General features: G+C 51.7%; 1 protein-coding gene across 3 annotated transcripts; it reads right to left on the bottom strand.

Annotated features, from left to right (window-relative positions):
* Positions 1-3860: 3860 nt before the first annotated feature.
* On the bottom strand, positions 3861-15898 carry MUC20 (mucin 20, cell surface associated). Of its 3 annotated transcripts, none has more exons than XM_065539613.2 (4): positions 15783-15898; positions 10756-11985; positions 8327-8418; positions 3861-4003 (listed from the first exon to the last, which is right to left on the bottom strand). In XM_065539613.2, the coding sequence occupies exons 1-4, from the start codon at positions 15856-15858 to the stop codon at positions 3902-3904; spliced, it is 1500 nt and encodes a 499-aa protein (XP_065395685.1). In that variant the 5' UTR covers positions 15859-15898; the 3' UTR covers positions 3861-3901. The 3 variants fall into 3 exon arrangements, with proteins under 3 accessions (XP_065395685.1, XP_005545305.3, XP_065395686.1); XM_005545248.5 differs by lacking the exon at positions 3861-4003 and adding an exon at positions 4594-4945; XM_065539614.2 differs by lacking the exon at positions 3861-4003 and adding an exon at positions 8051-8201.
* Between the last annotated feature and the right edge of the window lie 1279 nt (positions 15899-17177).

Here is a 17177-nt window from a genome sequence, read left to right as displayed (position 1 = left end):
ACACATTCTCTTTCTTCCTCTTTATTGTTCCTCCCACCACCACATGCAATCATAATGATACATTTTAGTTCCCAAATGCTTCTAATTTGTTTTGTTGTTGTTGTTTTGAGACAGGGGCTCGCTCTGTCGCCAGGCTGGAGTGCAGTGATGCAATCTCTGCTCACGGCAACCTCCACTTCCCGGGTTCAAGTGATTCTCCTGCCTCAGCTTCCTGAGTAGTTGGGATTACAGCCACATGCCACCACACCCAGCTAATTTGTGTATTTTTAGTAGAGATAGGATTTCACCATGTTGCCTAAGTTGGTCTCAAACTTCTGGCCTCAAGTGATCTGCCCGCCTTGGCCTCTCAAAGTGCCGGGATTACAGGCGTGAGCCACCGCACCCAGCCTCTGATTTGTGTATCCCATATTTTACAGATTTTTTAAACTAGTCAAATTTTACATTTTTTTTACTTCCAAAAATAACAATAATCAACATTATATGTACATATATGTCATGTACATATATGTGTGTACATGTGTCCTCATATGTAGTAATTAATATTACATGAGCCCCTGTATTAGGTATCACCAATTTGAGGAAGTACAAAGCAAGAGAAGAACAACTATTTAAGAATTGGGTTTATATAACAGTGGTGCTGTTGTCATTTTTGTCAACTGCTCTCCATTCATGCCTAATTATAGTGCAGCTTCAGAACAATTATATCATTAAATTTACATTTTGTGTGACTTCAATACCGAATGCCATTTTCTTAACTTTCAGAGCCCACTGAAAGTTTCAGGGCCATTTGCTTATGTGGCCCACCATTGTCCCAGTCACTCTGCAAACACATCAGTGCCCTCAGGTGGAGGGCTCCATGCTAGCTTCTGTGATGACAGAGGTGAATACTACTGACTGCTTGTCCTAGAGCACCTACAATGTAACAAACTTGTAAATAAAATAAGCACATTATTGTACAGCATGTTAAGTGTTATAACAGAAACACAAGTAAAGAGACCAGAAAATCAGCACCTCTGTAGGGAATCTGACGAAGTCATGGAGAGGTGCCACCTGAACTGGGCTTTGAGGAATGAATAGGAGTTTTCCAGGCAAAGGGACCAGGGGAAGAATCATGAAGTGCAGACACTCCAGATGGAAGCAGGTGTGCCTGGGGTTAGCGAGCTGCTCCCTGTGCAAGGAGCACAGGATATGGAAGATGGGGCCGCCACCTGGAGCTAAGGTAGTTGGCTGAGGCCGTATCATGAAGACCCTTGCATACCAAGGTGGGGATTTCATCCCGGAGGTAGGAACAGGAGTAGCTTTGATTTGGGAGAGGAAGGCTCTGAGATGGTATAAAAGGTAGCTTGGAGTTAAAAAAATTTTTTTTAGTTCCACTTTTAGAAAATAAGAGAAGATAAAATAATATTTCATGAACTTTTTTCCATCTTAATACATGTTTCAACAACGCTTCTGTAGCTTGCAAAAAATAACACTATAGTGTGTAAGCAAACTGTTACATAGGGAGATTTTAGGTTATTTGTGTTTCATTTTGTCTTTTTCATCTATTAGTTGTTATAAAAATTAGGCACGGATTCTTAATTACTTCCTTAAGATAAATCAGTCACGAAACTGCTGAGTTAAAGTGTGTACATTTTTCAGGCTTTAAATAAATCAGTTAAATTGTCCTCCAGAAAGGCTGTACCAATTTCTTTCCTCCTAGGAGTGTTTGAGAACGCCCGTTTGCCCAGCACCTAGTATGGATCAGTACAGACATGCAACAAGCAATTTCTCACTGTATTAATGGACCTGTTTTTGTTAGTGAAATCACACGTTCTTTTTCATTGCGGGGGTGGTGGTGGGAGGAGAGGACATTTGTATTTCTTCTTTTGTGAACTACCTGTTGCCCTTTATCCATTTTTCTACTGGTGTGTTCGCCTTTTTTTTTTTTTTCTTGCTCTGTAAGAGTTCTCTATATTTAAGTGCATCCTGTTGTTGCTATATGCGGTATAAATAAGTTCTTTCAATTTATTATTTCTGTACATGTCTAACTTCGATCCCTGGGAGAAGAGACAGGTTTGAATCCTCCACGGCACGTAGCTCAGTCTATCTTCTGAGGCAGGTGCTCAACATATTTGCCAAGATGAGCGAATTATTTTTGTCCAAGCTACTTTATGAAACTCATTCTGCCCCACTCCAGAAATGGAAGGGATCCGTCAAACGCTCACACTCCCCTTGCTCACAGCAATGTCAACCTTGTCTCCTTGTTTCCTTCATTCATCTAACGAATGTTTTCTGAGCCCCCGGCATGTGCCAGGTACTGTTCTTGGCACTAGGGAAACCGTAAAGGGCAAAACCTTTCATTCTAGTTGGGGGACACAGATAATAAAGAAAACAAATAAAATACGTATGATGTTCAACTGTGATCAGCACTGTAAAGTACATCAAAGTACAGAAGGGGAGACTGAATTTTTAAGCAGCATGGTCATGGCAGACCTTGCTGAGAAGGGATGTGAAGGTGGAGGTAGAGGGTTAGCCAAGTGGATATGCAGAGGAGGAGCAGACTGAGCAATGCACAGAAAGGTCCCAAGGCAAGAGCAGGCCCAGTGCATTCAAGGGACAAGAAAGACGTCAGTGTGGCTGTGGTGCAAATTAAGGAGGCAGGGGAGGGGCGCAGGTTCTGTATGGCTTTGTAGCCGTTGTCAGAACTCTGCTTTTCTTCTAAGTGAAATGGGAGGATTGGAGCAAGGAAGTGGTGTGGTCTGCCTTATGTTGTAAAAAGACAGCCCTGGCTGACATATTGGGACTAGACTGGGGTGGGGGCAGAGCTGGAAACAGGAAGACCCGTAGTAGTGCAGGTGAGAGATGACGGCATCGTGGACCATCTTGGTGGTAGCACTGGAGATGCTGAGGAGGGGCCAGATTCTGGGCACAGTTTGATGGCAGTAGAGCCAGCAGAATTTCCTGGTGCAACATGTGAGAGAGAGGAATAAAGAACAGTGCCGAGGATTTCGGCTTGAGCAACTGAAGGATGCAATTGACATTAACTGAGATGGGGAAGATGCAGGTGGGGCAGGTCCAGAGGAAGAGATCAGAACTTCGATTTTAGAAAAACACTAATAATAATAGCTGTATCTGTATATAAGGCTGGGCACAGGGGCTCATGCCTGTAATCCCAGCACTTTGTGAGTCTGAGACAGGAGGATTGCTTGAGCTCAGGAGATCGAGACCAACCTGGTCAACATGGTAAAGCCCCTTCTTTACAAAAAAAGTACAAAAATTAGCCAGGTGTGGTGGCGCATCTGTGGTCCCAGCTCCTCAGGAGGCTAAGATGGGAGGATCACTGGAGCCTGGGAGGTTAAGGCTGCAGTGTGCCATGGTCGCACCACTGCACTGCAGTTTGGGTGAGAGTGAGACCCTGTCTCTATTTTAAAAAATAAATCGTTGTATCTAAGAGGTGGGATTATAGGACATGTTTTCTTTCTCCTCTTCCCACTTCTTACTTTGCTTGGTCTTTGGAATTTTTCAAAATTTTGAAATCATAAACAAGTTTTACTTTTATTTTAAATTTATTTATTTATCTATTTATTTATTTATGAGACAGAGTCTTGCCCTTTCACCCAGGCTGGAGTGCAGCGGCGGGATCCTGGGTCACTGCAACCTCTGCTTCTCAGGTTCAAGCAATTCTCCTGCCTCAGCCTCCCGAGTAGCTAGGATTACAGGCCCCTGCCACGACATCCAGCTAATTTCTGTGTTTTTTGTAGAGACAGAGTTTCACCATGCTGGCCAGGTTGGTCTCAAACTCCTGACCTCGTGATCCGCCTGCCTCGGCCTCCCAAAGTGCTGGGATTACAGGCACAAGCCGCTGCACCCAGCCACTTTCATTTTATTTATTTTTATTCATTTACTTTTTGGAGACAGGGTCTCACCTTGTCACCCAGGTTGCAGTGCAGAGGTGTGATCTCAGCTGACGGCAACCTCTGTCTCCCGGGTTCAAGTGATCCTCCCACCTCAGCCTCACGAGTACCTGGGAATACAGGTGTCCACAATTACACCCAGCTAACTTTTGTATTTTTCGTAGAGACAGGGCTTTGCCATGTTGTTCAGGCCAGTCTCAAACCCCTGAGCTCAAGTGATCCACCCACTCCAGCCTCCCAAAGTGCTGGTATTACAGGCATGAGCCAGTGTGCCTGACCAAGTTTTACTTTTATAATAAAAAGTAAACCATATTAATTTTTAAAAAAATAATAGCATGTAAGTTATAACATATAAGAAGAATAATTGAGGCTTGTGTCCAGAACTTGAAATTTAAATTTAGGTCAATTCCACATTCTCTGTGATCCCACCGCAGGCCAGACGCTCTGCTAGTTCAGGAGATACTGAGATGAACAAAGGTGGCCCCTGCCCTGCCATAGCGCCCTGTTCAACAGGCTCCAGGCCCGTCTCAGTAAATGCTATCATCAAAGTGCAAACCAAGACCTGGGGGAGTGGAAGGAGGAGGTGCAGTGAGAATATCCACAATCCCTCTACCGTAAAAACGGCAAAAGCATACAGATCAATAGACAACCTCTGGACCACGCTGAGTGAATTTTAATGCAGGATGGAAGCACACAGATGGCTGATCAGGTCTCTGTTTACTGAAACAGAACATGTGCCAAGGTGAGTCCAAGGACACCTCTGGGAACAGGTGAAGCCCCTCCCCACATATATGCTCCGGTGGCTGTGAGCGAGGTCCTGTTGCCACATCTGGGGTCAGGGGCTTGGACCGGCTGACCTTCACAGGAAACTTCTTGGTACCTCTCAGCACAGTAATGCAGCTGCAGTCTGTTGGTGGGGGCCCAGGCCATGGGCAGCACCTTCTTTCGGCATACAGGACAGGCCTGGCTGCAGCTGATGTCTGTTAGCCTCTCCTGATGCGCAGTAAGGAGACCTGGAAGTGAGGCGCGTGGGCGTGGAGTTCCTGGCGGAGCTGGAGAACAAGGGAGCCAGGTGGTCCTTTCAGCCCCTCTGACCCATGAGCTCGCCATAGGCAGAGGACAGGAAGGGACAGTGGGGCAGAGTGCATGTGATGGACGGCAACCCTTCCTGGACCCCTTACATGCCGGACACAGGCTGGTGCTTCACACACATTATGTCATCTAAACCTCACAGAAACCTTATAAAGCAGGTGTTATGATCCTCATTTTATAAGGGATCAAAGTCGCATAGAATAACTTATCCAAGACCACACAGTTGGGAACTAGAATTCACACCCAGATCTAGCTGGTTCCGAAGCTCATTGTCTAATTCCTGAGCCCAAACTGTGGCTGTCCCCGGACGAGAACTGACGCCCAACCCTACAGGGCCTGGTGCCTGCGCCTCAGCTGCCCGACCTGCTCCTGATCACCCAGTTTCTTTCCGATTCCTGAAATCATTTCCGGTTTGGGAGCGCAGACCTGAGACTCAAAACTGGCTTCCTGGCTAGATGCGGTGGCTCACGCCAATAATCCCAGTGCTTTGGGAAGCTGAGGCGGGTGGGTCATTTGATGTCAGGAGTTCAAGACCAACCTGACCAACATGGAGAAACCCCGTCTCTACTAAAAATACAAAAATCAGCCGGGAGTGGTGGCGGGTGCCTGTAGTCCCAGGTACTCAGGAGACTGAGGCAGGAGAATTGCTTGAACCTGGGAGGCGGAGGTTGCAGTGAGCCGAGATCGCGCCATTGCACTCCATTGCACTCTGAACAACAGAGTGAGAATCTGTCTCAGGAAAAAGAAGAGAAAGAGAAAGAGAAAGAAAGAGAAAGAGAGAGAGAGAAAAAGAAAAAAACAAAACTGGCTTTCCAGCCAGGCGCAATGACTCATGCCTGTAATCCCAGCACTTTGGGAGGCTGAGGTGAGTGGATCACAAGGTCAAGAGTTCGAGACTGGCCTGGCCAAGATGGTGAAACCTGAAACCCTGTCTCTACTAAACATATAAAAATTAGCCGGTTTGCTGGCGCGGGCTTGTAATCCCAGCTACTCGGGAGGCGGAGGCAGGAGAATGTCTTGAACCTGGGAGGTGGAGGTTGCAGTGAGCCAAGATCACACCAGCCTGGGCAACAGAGCGAGACACAGTCTCAGAAAACAAAACAAAACAAAACAAAACATAAACAACTGGCTTCCCTCTTCCACAAGGATTCACACTCGCTACTTTGATTGTCACGTGCCAGGGGCATTTGTCATTTATTTGGCCATTGGGGGTCGAATCTCCGTGCTATGTTTAGGGAACTCCTTGCGGTGGGAGTCTTGATGGGCCTCGCTGCCACTAAGAGAACTCCAAGGATGCAGATATCCCTTCTTCCCATCCCCTGGCACCTGGCTGTGGACTCACGGGAGCACAAGGGCTAAGCTCGGCCTATCAAATGTTCCTACTCAGGACTTTGGCTCTGTAGCAAAAAGTCCAGCGAGACAAAAAGGCAGCGAGAACCCGTGTGAACGTGTGCGCAGGCCGCATGACGCCCGTCGGCTGTGGCAGCGTCCAGTAGTGACTCACCAGCAAGAGGGACCGTGTCCCAGCCAGCGTGGTCCCACTGTCTGGCCCCCAGAGCCCCCGCACTCCCCTGGGGGTCCTCCTGCCTATGTTCCGAGCCTGCTGTCCTGGCATTGCTTTGATTCTATGCACTCTGGGACCTGCCAACAAATCCCCCTTTTACTTATGACAGACAGAGGTTTTCTTTCGCCTGCAACAAAGGATCCCACTCTCCACAGACGTATCTTGCTTCCCTCTGCAAAGGGCAATCACTTCACCTGTCCAGCCCGGCTATGAACTCTACACCTGGCATAAGACCCCCAGCCAGCATCTCTGCCAGGTTTACCCTTGCAAGGGATGACAATAAGCCTGAGCCACTTTTAAGTGGTACGGCCCCCATTGACTGTGAGAGGTGCTAAATGCAAGCTTCGGGTACTGACAAGGGCACTGCCAAAGAGGCAATCCACGTTAGACTGTGTACCAGGCCTGTTTTCACTGGTCACGTTTGTGAGCAGAGCTTAGATACTTCCCGTCATGCCCCATCTGCTACTGTGTACCGCACAGCAGGAGAACCACCCGCCCCTCAGCGAGGCCAGGCCCGTGAAATCTGCACGGAGCTGACCCAGCCTAACCTTCCAACAAGCCACAGCATCCGCATCCCCGAGAGCCCAGGCCCCGGGATTTCAGCCACACCACCCCCTTCCCCGAGAGCCCAGGCCCCGGGATTTCACCATCGGAAGTTCTGTCCAGTGGGCTTCAGGAGAATTTTCCCCAACTTGTACAAATGCCTCCCAATCTTGGTCCTCATCTAGGGTGTACATCTCTGGGGTTTTTCTGTCTAGCCTCCCTGTTTTCTCGGGGCTCGTCCTTCCTCTATGGGATCCTGATTGGGTAGTCAGTCGTGATGGCCCTTGCAGGCCACGGAGACCTGCCCTTCCCCGGATGACATGAAAATTTGGGGAGAGGGGCCCAGGCGTGGTGGCTCACACCTGTAATCCCAGCACTTTGGGAGGCCGAGACGGGCGGATCATGAGGTCAGGAGATCGAGACCATCCTGGCTAACACGGTGAAACCCCGTCTCTACTAAAAAAATACAAAAAAATTAGCCAGGCGTGGTGGCGGCGCCTGTAGTCCCAGCTACTCGGGGAGGCTGAGGCAGGAGAATGGCGTGAACCCAGGAGGCGGAGCTTGCAGTGAGTCGAGGTCACACCACTGCACTCCAGCCTGGGCAACAGAGCGAGACTTCATCTCAAGAAAAAGAAAGAGAGAGAGAAGAAAAGAAAAGTTGGGGAGAGGGAAGTGCCTTGTGAATCTATGGCTAACAAAGCTGCCTTTTCATACATATAAAGAAAGACTCTGAAGAATGAAGGGAGTAGAGCTAAGACGGGGAGAGAAACGTGATCACGTTTGAGTTGCCGGATCCAGCCATACTGAAGCTGAGGAGATGCTTCTAGGTTTCTCAGACCTTGCCTTTTTTTTTTTTTTTTTTCATAAACTGCTCTGACTTGGGTTTCTGCCACTTACAACCAAGAGTCCTGCCTACCTCCCATCAATATCACTGACCTTCTCCTCAGGGGCCAGGGCCAAGCTTCCAAGGACCAGAAGAAATTGGGGGTTGGGCAGTCATGGGGGTTGGGCAGTCATGTGTCTACACTGCAGAGAAGGAAACGAAGAACTCAGAGAAGGCAGGCAGAAGCAAAGCCAGGCAGAGATCCTCCGATGCAGCTCCCAATTCTCTGTAAGAAACGAGACTCCCTTCCAAGTGCGGTAGCTGCGATTCCGTGTCCCGCGGGTCTTCCCGGCAGCCCCTGCAAACCTCACGCCTTCCTCTACTCCCCTGGCCCAGAAAGTGTCCACTCACCTGCTGCATCAGCCTCTCTGCCACTCTGGGGTCACTGAGGTCTTCCGGGGAGGCCACACTCAGCCGCAGGAGGAGGAAACCTACATTTTCACCTGCAAATGGAGAACAGTAAGATGAAAATCAGGGCTGGGGGCGGTGGCTCACGCCTGTAATCCCAGTACTTTGGGAGGGCGAGGCAGGTGGATCACCTGAGGTCAGGAGTTCGAGACCAGCCTGGCCAGCATAGTAGAAAACCTGTCTCTACTAAAAATACAAAAATCAGCTGGGTGTGGTGGCTCACGCCTGTCATTCCAGCTACTCAGGAGGCTGAAGTGGGAGGATCATCTGAGCCCTGGAGGTGGAGGTTGCGCAGCGCTGTTTGTCTTAATGAAACACTAGAAACAACCTAAGAGTCCATCCATGCAGAACTGGCTAAACAAGTGATGGTAAAACAAAACAGGACGAAGAAAGAATAGCTTTCTGAAGGACAGGGAAGCAGGGAGGAGCTGACCAAGGGGGTGACATTTCAGTTATGCAAGATGAGTGAGTTCCAGCGACCTGCCCTGCTGTACCGTACCGTGGGTAACACTGTATCGCAGCATCTCAGAGCGCAGATCTCATGGTAAGTGTTCAAACCACAATAAACACAATTTTATTCACTGGTCAGTAAAACTAAGGCAATAAGCTTGGGCGCGGTGGCTCACCCCTGTAATCCCAGCACTTTGGGAGCCCGAGGCGGGCGGATCACCTGAGGTCAGGAGTTCAAGACCAGCCTGGCCAACATGGTGAAACCCCATCCCTACTAAAAATACAAAAATTAGCCAGTATGGTGGCACACGCCTGTAATTCCAGCTACTCGGGCGGCTGAGGCAGGAGAATCACTTGAACCCGGGAGGCAGAGATTGCGGTGAGCCGAGATTGCACCATTGCTCTCCAGCCTGGGCAACAAGAGCAAAACTCTGTCTCAAAAAAAGAAAAGAAAAGAAACAATCCCACAGGTTACACGTGTGAAGAGAACTGGCTGGGGGTACAGCCGGGGAGGAAGACATTTTATGATGTACCTTTTTATGCTAATCAGCCAATAATAAAGAAAGGTATTTTTCTTTCCAGGGCAGTTTAGCTACCATCTTTAACCCTGTCAGATGCGGTCGTGTTACCCACCTCCTAAGGCTGTTTTGAAGGTTAAATAGAGGAGATAACATACACGAAGCTGGTGGCACTGCCTGGCATCACACTGCCTGGCATCACACTGCCTGGCATCAGAGAGAACGTTCAGCGGGGGCCAACACTTACTGGGTGTGAAACATGTTTATATCACCCCTTTCTACAATACAAAAGATATTCAATAATATCCTTATTTATTGAGTGGCTGTGATTAATGTTTGTATTCCCACCTCCCCCAGAAAGGTGGGAGCAAGCTGTGGATACACAGAGATGAGGCCCAAGGGCAGAGTGACAGCAAGTGGAGGTGGAGGCTGCAGGCTGGCCAGAAGCTGGACTGACCAAGCAGCCTCTGACAATGAACTCTCCCCTGAGAAGTCCCTGTTTGTTGCCTCAGAGATGTAGCTTTAAACTCCCAAGACTTTGCTGTATTTATTTGTTTGTTTGTTTGTTTTTGAGATGGAGTTTCACTCTCATCACCCAGGCTGGAGTGCAGCGGCGTGATCTCGGCTCACTTCAACCTCCACCTCCCGGGTTCAAGCGATTCTCCTGCCTCAGCCTCCCGAGTAGCTGGTATTACAGGCGTGCGCCACCACGCCCGGTTCATTTTCAAATTTTTAGTAGAGACGGGGTTTCACTATGTTGGCCAGGCTGGTCTTAAACTCCTAACCTCAGGTGATTTACCCTCCTCGGCCTCCCAAAGTGCTGGCGTTACAGGCGTGAGCCACCGCTCCCGGCCTGTACCTGTATTCATTTATTTTAGGTCACTATCTATGGCATAAATCCCAGGGAATGCATCCAGCGTGTCCCACTTTCATGGGGTCCCAGCCTGTCAGAGAACAGCAGCTTGGGCCTGATGCCTGCACGCTGCTCCTCTGTGTGGCTATGGCTGGAATAGAAGCTTCCAGAGCTGCTCAACAGTGAACTTCATAGAAGGTCAGAGCTGGACAGGACTTCGGTGCCCATCCCAACCCTCTCCAACTACAGGTGGGGAAACTGAGGCCCGGAGAGGGAGAGGGACTTGCCCAAGGTCACTCGGGTTGTTAGAGGCAGAGCTGAGACTGAAAACCGTTTCTCCAGACTTCCATCTCCACCTCTTTCCATACACAACCCTCCATCTGCCTTTTCCTGATTTCGCCAAGAACCACTAGAAGATCACGAAGCGGCAACATCAGGGGCAGGCTCTGAATAGGCTCCAGATCCTTCCTTCCCCTCCACTCCTCAAGCGCGGAGACGTCCTGGAAACTCCGCATCCCAAATCCCAAAGATCACCAGCAGGAGCCACTTACCTGCACTCACGTCTGTGGTCGGCCTCGTCCGAGCAGTGGTGGGCGTGGCTGTTGGGGGCTTCATCGGGGTCTTCGCTGAGGCTGTGGTCTTGGCTAAGGTGCTGTTCATCCCTCGGCTGCTGTTGGCTGTAGTCGGAGGGACAGAAGGAAGAGGGTCCCTGCTGGTGGGGAAGGGCCCCTTGGTTGTGACGTCGGCAGTCGGTGTCTCTGAAGGGGTGAAGTTCTTGATAATGGCTTTTGAGGGGCTGTAGGAGGAAGCACAGCCCCCAGCAAAGGAAGCTGTTTTGCCCACTGTTGACCCGGCCTCTGTGGAGACGAGAGCTGCTCCTGAGACTTTGACGTAACTTGGTGTCTCCACAGAGAGGGCTGAGGTTTCTTCCAGGGGACTCCCGCTAACTGTGGCCAGAGTTCCACTGAGGGTCGTGGCCCTGGGTGCTGTCACTTCTCTTTCTGTGGCGCTGTTGGTGGGGAGTGGGGTCCCAACCGTGGCATCAGGTGCGGTTGACTCTGTGGTGCCGGCTGTGGACAGGGTCTCTGCAGAGGCTGTGGCCTCGGTGCTGTGTGGTTTTGCATCAGTGGAGTCAGGCAGAGCTGGTGGATTGGAGGTGGGCGAGGCCTTCATCCCTTCCGTGGGGATGTGATCTGTGTCTGAGGCCCCAGGGATGCTGGAAGTCGTTGTTTCTGTTTCTGTGATGCTGCAATTGATAACCTCAATGTGGGTGACGGTCACCAGGGCTTCAGTGAGGAGAGCGACGTCAGATCCCGGGGACCATGAGGGGGTGATGGCTGGATGGGGGCCGTCGGAAGAGGCGCGGCTGTCTGAGGCCAGGCCCTTAGCTTCTGTGGAGGTGTGAGCCAATGTCAATATGTCCGTTGTGCGTGTCTTTGCCTCTTCAGAGCTATCATCGGTGCGAAGGGTGTCAAAGACGGCTTCCTTGGGATCACTGCCTGTGACGGTCTCAGCTGTGGTCATTCCAGGTCCCTCGGGGCTGCCAGTGGCGGCGGATGTCTCCGCAGAGGTGGCGATCAGCACCGTGCGGTCGGGAGGTGTTTCTGTGGAAGTCCTGGTCTCTGCTTCTGGAATGGGGCCGGCTGGGGTTAAGGACCTACAGGAGGTCTCAGTACTCAGAGTTCGAGTTTCCAGAGCGGCGTGGCCTGGTGCTGGAATCATAGCGGGCACTTCTGTGTCGTCCATTGTCATCGCAGCGTCTGCTCTGCGGCTGCTGGGGCCTGTGTTGGTTAAGATTGACTTGGTGAGCCTGGGTTCCAGTGGACTTCACGCAAGCGATTTCGTTTACACCCTGGGCACTTCTGGGAGGAGGGTGGGGAGGGGAAGTGCTGTTACCTCCTTTTTCATCTACATAAGCGAACAAGAAAGAGGCAGTCCTGGGAAGCCCAGGCCCATGTGGCAGCCACAGAGCTGGGGTTGCCATGACTGGCGTCCTCTGAAGCCCTGACAACTCACTAGGGGCCAGCAAGCCCCGGGATCTGCTGGCTCTCGGCCTGCGTCTTTAACAGGGGATGAGTGGGGCCAGCGTCCACCTTCCAGGGCGAGCCAAGAAGGCAGAGCAGCGTCCAGGACTCGCAGAGCTTTCTGAACCTGTGTCCCCTTCCCCGGCCACTTTTCTCATCCAACACATACCTCCCGACGGAAGTCAAAACCCTTCAAAGATGAGAAAGGCCTTTCGGGGTGGCTGGGTGGACCGAAGGGAGGAACCTCCAGAGACAGGGTGGGCAGTGCTGCTGCCAAAGCGAGGGGGCCGGCAGAGTCCTTGGGGCTCCGGCAAGGGAAACAGGGCGCCCCACCCTGCCAAGGCCCCTCCTGAATGAGGCTGAGAACTGCAGGGTTGGAGCCCGGGAACCACAGAAACTGTGGCCAGGCATTTTCCACAGGACACAGGGAGCCAGCTCAGGCAAAACCTAGCCTTTCAGAGAGCGGCTGCTGGCACTTCTGCCTAGAGCAGAGGCCTGTTCCCTTGACTGGCCCTGAGGTGGGAGGAACGGGGGCCCCGAGGGAGGCCACGGTAGGATATTTTCCCCAGAGACAGGATCTTGCTTTGTTGCCCAGGCAGGTCTCGAATTCCTGGGCTCAAGTGATCCTCCTGCCCCAGCCTCTGGAGTAGTTTACTGCAAGATCTTTTCTGGCCTGAGGAAGGGGGGGGACCTCTCCTGTCTGCAGGGAGATGGGGCTCTCCCTGGGAGTGGGCCAAGGAGCCTCTTGGAGAGGGTTTCTAGATTTAGCAAATAAAAATATAGGGTACTCAGTTAAATTTGAACTTGCATTTCAGATAAATGCAAGTTTATCTGAATAACTTTTTAGCATATTTCTCATGCAATATTGGCTACATACTTACACTAAAAAAAAAAAAAAAATTGTTACCTGAAATTCAAATGTAACTGGATGCCCTGTGTTTTATGTAGTAATCCCAGTCGTGGAAGGAAAAGGATCAAATACAAACCCCCTCATTTCTCTGAGCCTTCTTGGTCCAGCCCACACAGCTAGAAGCCTAAAGGTGGCACTCTTGGAGTCTGACCTCCCCTGGCACATGGTTTGAGATAGTCTTTACCCAGCTCCACTGGTCCAAAAGTAGCCCATAGACCCCCAAACAGGCCTAGAACCTCTCCCCAGGGCATCAGGACGGGGCCCCAGGTCCCCACTGGCTGTCCTGTGGACCTCAGGGAATGACAAGGCAGCTCCTTGGTTGCAGCTGCCGCTGTGCTGCCCACTGCTGGCTCTGGGGCCGGATGACTCGGCCTCCTACTAGCCCGGCCAGTCTCTAGACCCCTCCCAGCCTCCATGTCCTCACCTGAGAAAACAGGGTCACAATACCTGCCTTGCCAAGGTGGTGAGGACCAGCGGAGAAGGTGAAAGGGAAAACCCTTATATTCCAAAGCCCACAAGGTAAGCATCCCTCCCCCATGGAGTCCTCTCCCCGGCCACCTGAAAGCACGCACAGTCGATGTGACTATAGTGAGGAGTACGGGCTGCACCCCCAGGCAGCGGGCGAGTCCTGGGCACCCGCTGCCACCACTGGTCCATTGCAGCCCAGCTGCACACACAAATCTCACTTTGCAGGAACTGTTACTCTGCCTTCATAATACAGTTTATTCTCCCCACTTCAAGGCCTGAGATCATTTCTCTGAGCCTTCTTGGTCCAGCCCACACAGCTGGAAGCCCAGAGTGGTGCCCTTGGAGCCTGACTTCCCCTGGCACATTTTCCAGCTTCTCCAGGAGCCCCGGGGTGTCAGTTTTGCTGTGAAACCTCCTCATGCTCCCCAAGCCCACAGCCTTTTGGGTCCGGAGGGTCTTCTCAAATACAGCAAAGCCCGGCCCAGCCCCTCGGGAGCTCTGGAACACTGCGGCTCTCCTGGTACCATCTTCCAATCTGGTGGAGAGGAAAGCAGGTGGACTGGGGACCCTGAGTTGGAGAACCTGCTCTCTGCCCTGTGACCCTGGCCAAGTCTCTCAGCTCCAAGCCTGCATTTCTGCATCCGTAAGGTGGAGCTAACGGGACATGTGCACACCAGGCCACGGTGAGCACAGGCAGGAGGCCGAGGCGTGCAGTGCTCAGGCCTGTGTGGAGTCAGATCCTGGCTCCGAGGAGGAGTCACTGGATCCCCAGAAGCACAGTGGCCTCATCCTTAAAGCGGTGGAGTCGGGGGTGGTCAGAACAGGGTCAACTTGTAGGGCCATTGTGAGGGTTAAAAATATAATGTATGATAATGATGCATCAGAGTAGGTTCCTCAGTCCTAACAAACGTGCCACTCTGGTGGGGGATGTTGATGATGGGGGAGGCTGTAAGTGGTGGGGATGGGAACTCGATACTCTCTGCTCAAGTTTTTTGTTTTTTTGTTTTTTTTTTTAAACAGTTTCACTCTGTTGCCCAGGCTGGAGTGCAGTGGCGTGATCTTGGCTCGCTGCAACCTCCACCTCCCAGGTTCAAGCAGTTCTCCTGCCTCAGCCTCCTGAGTAGCTGGGATTACAGGCAGCTGCTACCACATCCCGCTAATTTTGTATTTTTAGTAGGGACGGGGTTTCTCCATGTTGGTCAGGCTGGTCTCAAACTCCTGACCTTAGGTGATCTGCCCGCCTTGGCCTCCCAAAATGCTGGGATTACAGGTGTGAGCCACTGCACCCGGCCTCTCCACTCAAGGTTTAGAGCAAACCTAGAACTGCTCTAAAATAAAATAAAGCCGGGCACGGTGGCTCACGCCTGTAATCCCAGCGCTTTGGGAGGCCGAGGCGGGCGGATCACAAGGTCAGGAGATCGAGACCACGGTGAAACCCCGTCTCTACTAAAAATACAAAAAATTAGCCGGGCGCGGTTGTGGGCGCCTGTAGTCCCAGCTACTCGGGAGGCTGAGGCAGGAGAATGGCGTGAACCCGGGAGGCGGAGCTTGCAGTGAGCCGAGATCGCGCCACTGCACTCCAGCCTGGGCGACAGAGCCAGACTCCGTCTCAAAAAAAAAAAAAAATAATAATAATAATAATAATAAAATAAAATAAAACAAATCCCCCCCTTTTTTAATGTATGTGATGAGTTTGGCACAGCTCCTATTAACGACAGGTCAGGGTTCCTTCCCGTCTTTCACAAAAGCCCTGCCTCTCAGCATCCACCCTTCCCAAGCAGTTTGTGGTAGTCGGACTTTTCACTCGGAATCTGTATTTTGAAGGAAATCCATGCCAGGTAATAAACTTGGAGGAGTCCGAATCTTGTTGAGCCACATTCCTCAGCTTTCTGCACAATGATCGCCAGCTGGCACCTCCCTGCACCCACCTCCCCACCCCACTCACTCTCCACGTTCATAAAGGCAGACTCTCAGCCACCTCTCACCATGGCAGCGCCAGGCAGGCTTACACTCACACACCGCCATCCGCACACTCTTTATCATCAACGATGGCACTTCACAGGTAGCACTGTGGTTCCTTGTCACCAACCCAAGAGAGCCTGCCCTTGCCCACACTGAAATTCACTCCCAGAGCCCCACGAGGGGGGAGGCCCACCAGCCCCTCTGGCCTCCTTACCTGCAGAGATCTCAGACACCGCAACCTCCCAGCAGAAGAAGAAAAGGGGCAGAGCCAGACCCCAGAGAGAGCCCATCCTAGCCGGCCACCGCTGCTGCAGAACTGCTGGCCGTCTCACGGGTACCTTTTCCTGCTTCCTCAAGCCAGGGAGGAGGGGCCGCCTCCTGCCGAGGTGTGTGACTGGCTAGTTGCCAGGATGTGGCCACACAAATGTGCAGGCTGAGGGCTGGCAGGTTGAGGCTGTCAGCAAGCTGACCCCCTGCCTTGCTTGCCCAGTAAACACTCCGCTGAAATTTGATTTGAAGATGTGGAATCACTAGCTTTTTTTTTGTTTGTTTTTGAGATGGAGTCTCGCCCTGTCGCCCAGGCTGGAGTGTACAGCAGTGAGATCTCAGCTCACTGAAACCTCTTCCTCCTGGGTTCAAGCGATTCTCCTGCCTCAGCCGCCCGAGCAGTTGGGATTACAGGCGCCGCCACCACGCCCAGCTAATTTTCGTATTTATGGTAGAGACGGGGTTTCACCGTGCTGGCCAGGCTTGTCTTGAACTCCTGACCTCAGGCGATTCGCCCGCCTTGGCCTCCCAAAGTGCTGGGATGACAGGCCTGAGCCACCGCGCCCGGCCAAATCACTTCCACAGTGACGCTGACCCTCAGTCTTGTGCTGGGAAGGCCACAGGGGGTCCCGTTTCACCACCTCCCCTCCCGTGCCTGGAGCTGGGGCTTCAAGTCAGACCCCGGCTTCATTCCCGGTCCTGGGCATGATTAACTCTATCTCCGAGGGCACATTTCAGAGCCAGGCTGAACCTGCTCCTCCTGCTCTGTAAATGGATAAACCCTACCTCGATGGGCTGCTCGATGTAAGGATGACACGCGATAGTAAAGCTCTTACACAGTGCCTGCCACACAGTTGATGCTCATCAGAAATATATACATCTTAGGTGCTCAGTAAGTGAGTGGGAACCCTGACATCCGCTGTGATTCTCAAGTGCTGGGGAGAAAAGACAGCTCCCCGGCGTGGGACAAGACTCTGATTCCTAACATCCTTCCATCTTCATCATCCTGTGATTCTGCATCCCAGTCAAAGCCAGGAACACTGGCCAGGCTGAAGGCGCAGGGCTGGGAAGAGAGAAAAGGTGAGCGTGCTCATCTGAGTTTCAGGGCCTAGGAAGAGAGGACGCGGGAGGGTGATGACTCAGAGAAGCTAGAGATTCAGCCATGAGAAGGGACATGCAGTTACTGAATATATTTCCAAACGCCCAAGAGGAGAATCTTCCTCCCTCCGTGTGCCACGGACATGGACAGTTATGGCCGCTGGCCGGTGACCACACAAGGCAGCTTGGGAATTTCCGGGCAGGAGCGCTGATGAAGGCCGCTCTTGAGTAGAAGAAAGCCTGC

The sequence above is a fragment of the Macaca fascicularis genome, chromosome 2 (genome assembly GCF_037993035.2).
Source record: "Macaca fascicularis isolate 582-1 chromosome 2, T2T-MFA8v1.1".
Classification (NCBI taxonomy): domain Eukaryota; kingdom Metazoa; phylum Chordata; class Mammalia; order Primates; family Cercopithecidae; genus Macaca; species Macaca fascicularis.
Note: the sequence above shows the minus strand (reverse complement) of the source record. Positions and strands in the feature narration are given on the sequence as shown.

Excerpts from the sequence above, each read along its gene's own strand:
- MUC20 (XM_065539613.2), bottom strand. The coding sequence starts at position 15,858 with ATGGGCTCTCTCTGGGGTCTGGCTCTGCCCCTTTTCTTCTTCTGCTGG. Across the intron at positions 8,419-10,755 it reads GACCACAGACGTGAGTGCAG|GTGAAAATGTAGGTTTCCTC; the intron begins GTAAGTGGCTCC and ends CTCCATTTGCAG. Across the intron at positions 4,004-8,326 it reads CAGAGAGGCTGATGCAGCAG|GTACTCGTGAGGCTGAGGTG; the intron begins GTGAGTGGACAC and ends CTGTATTCCCAG.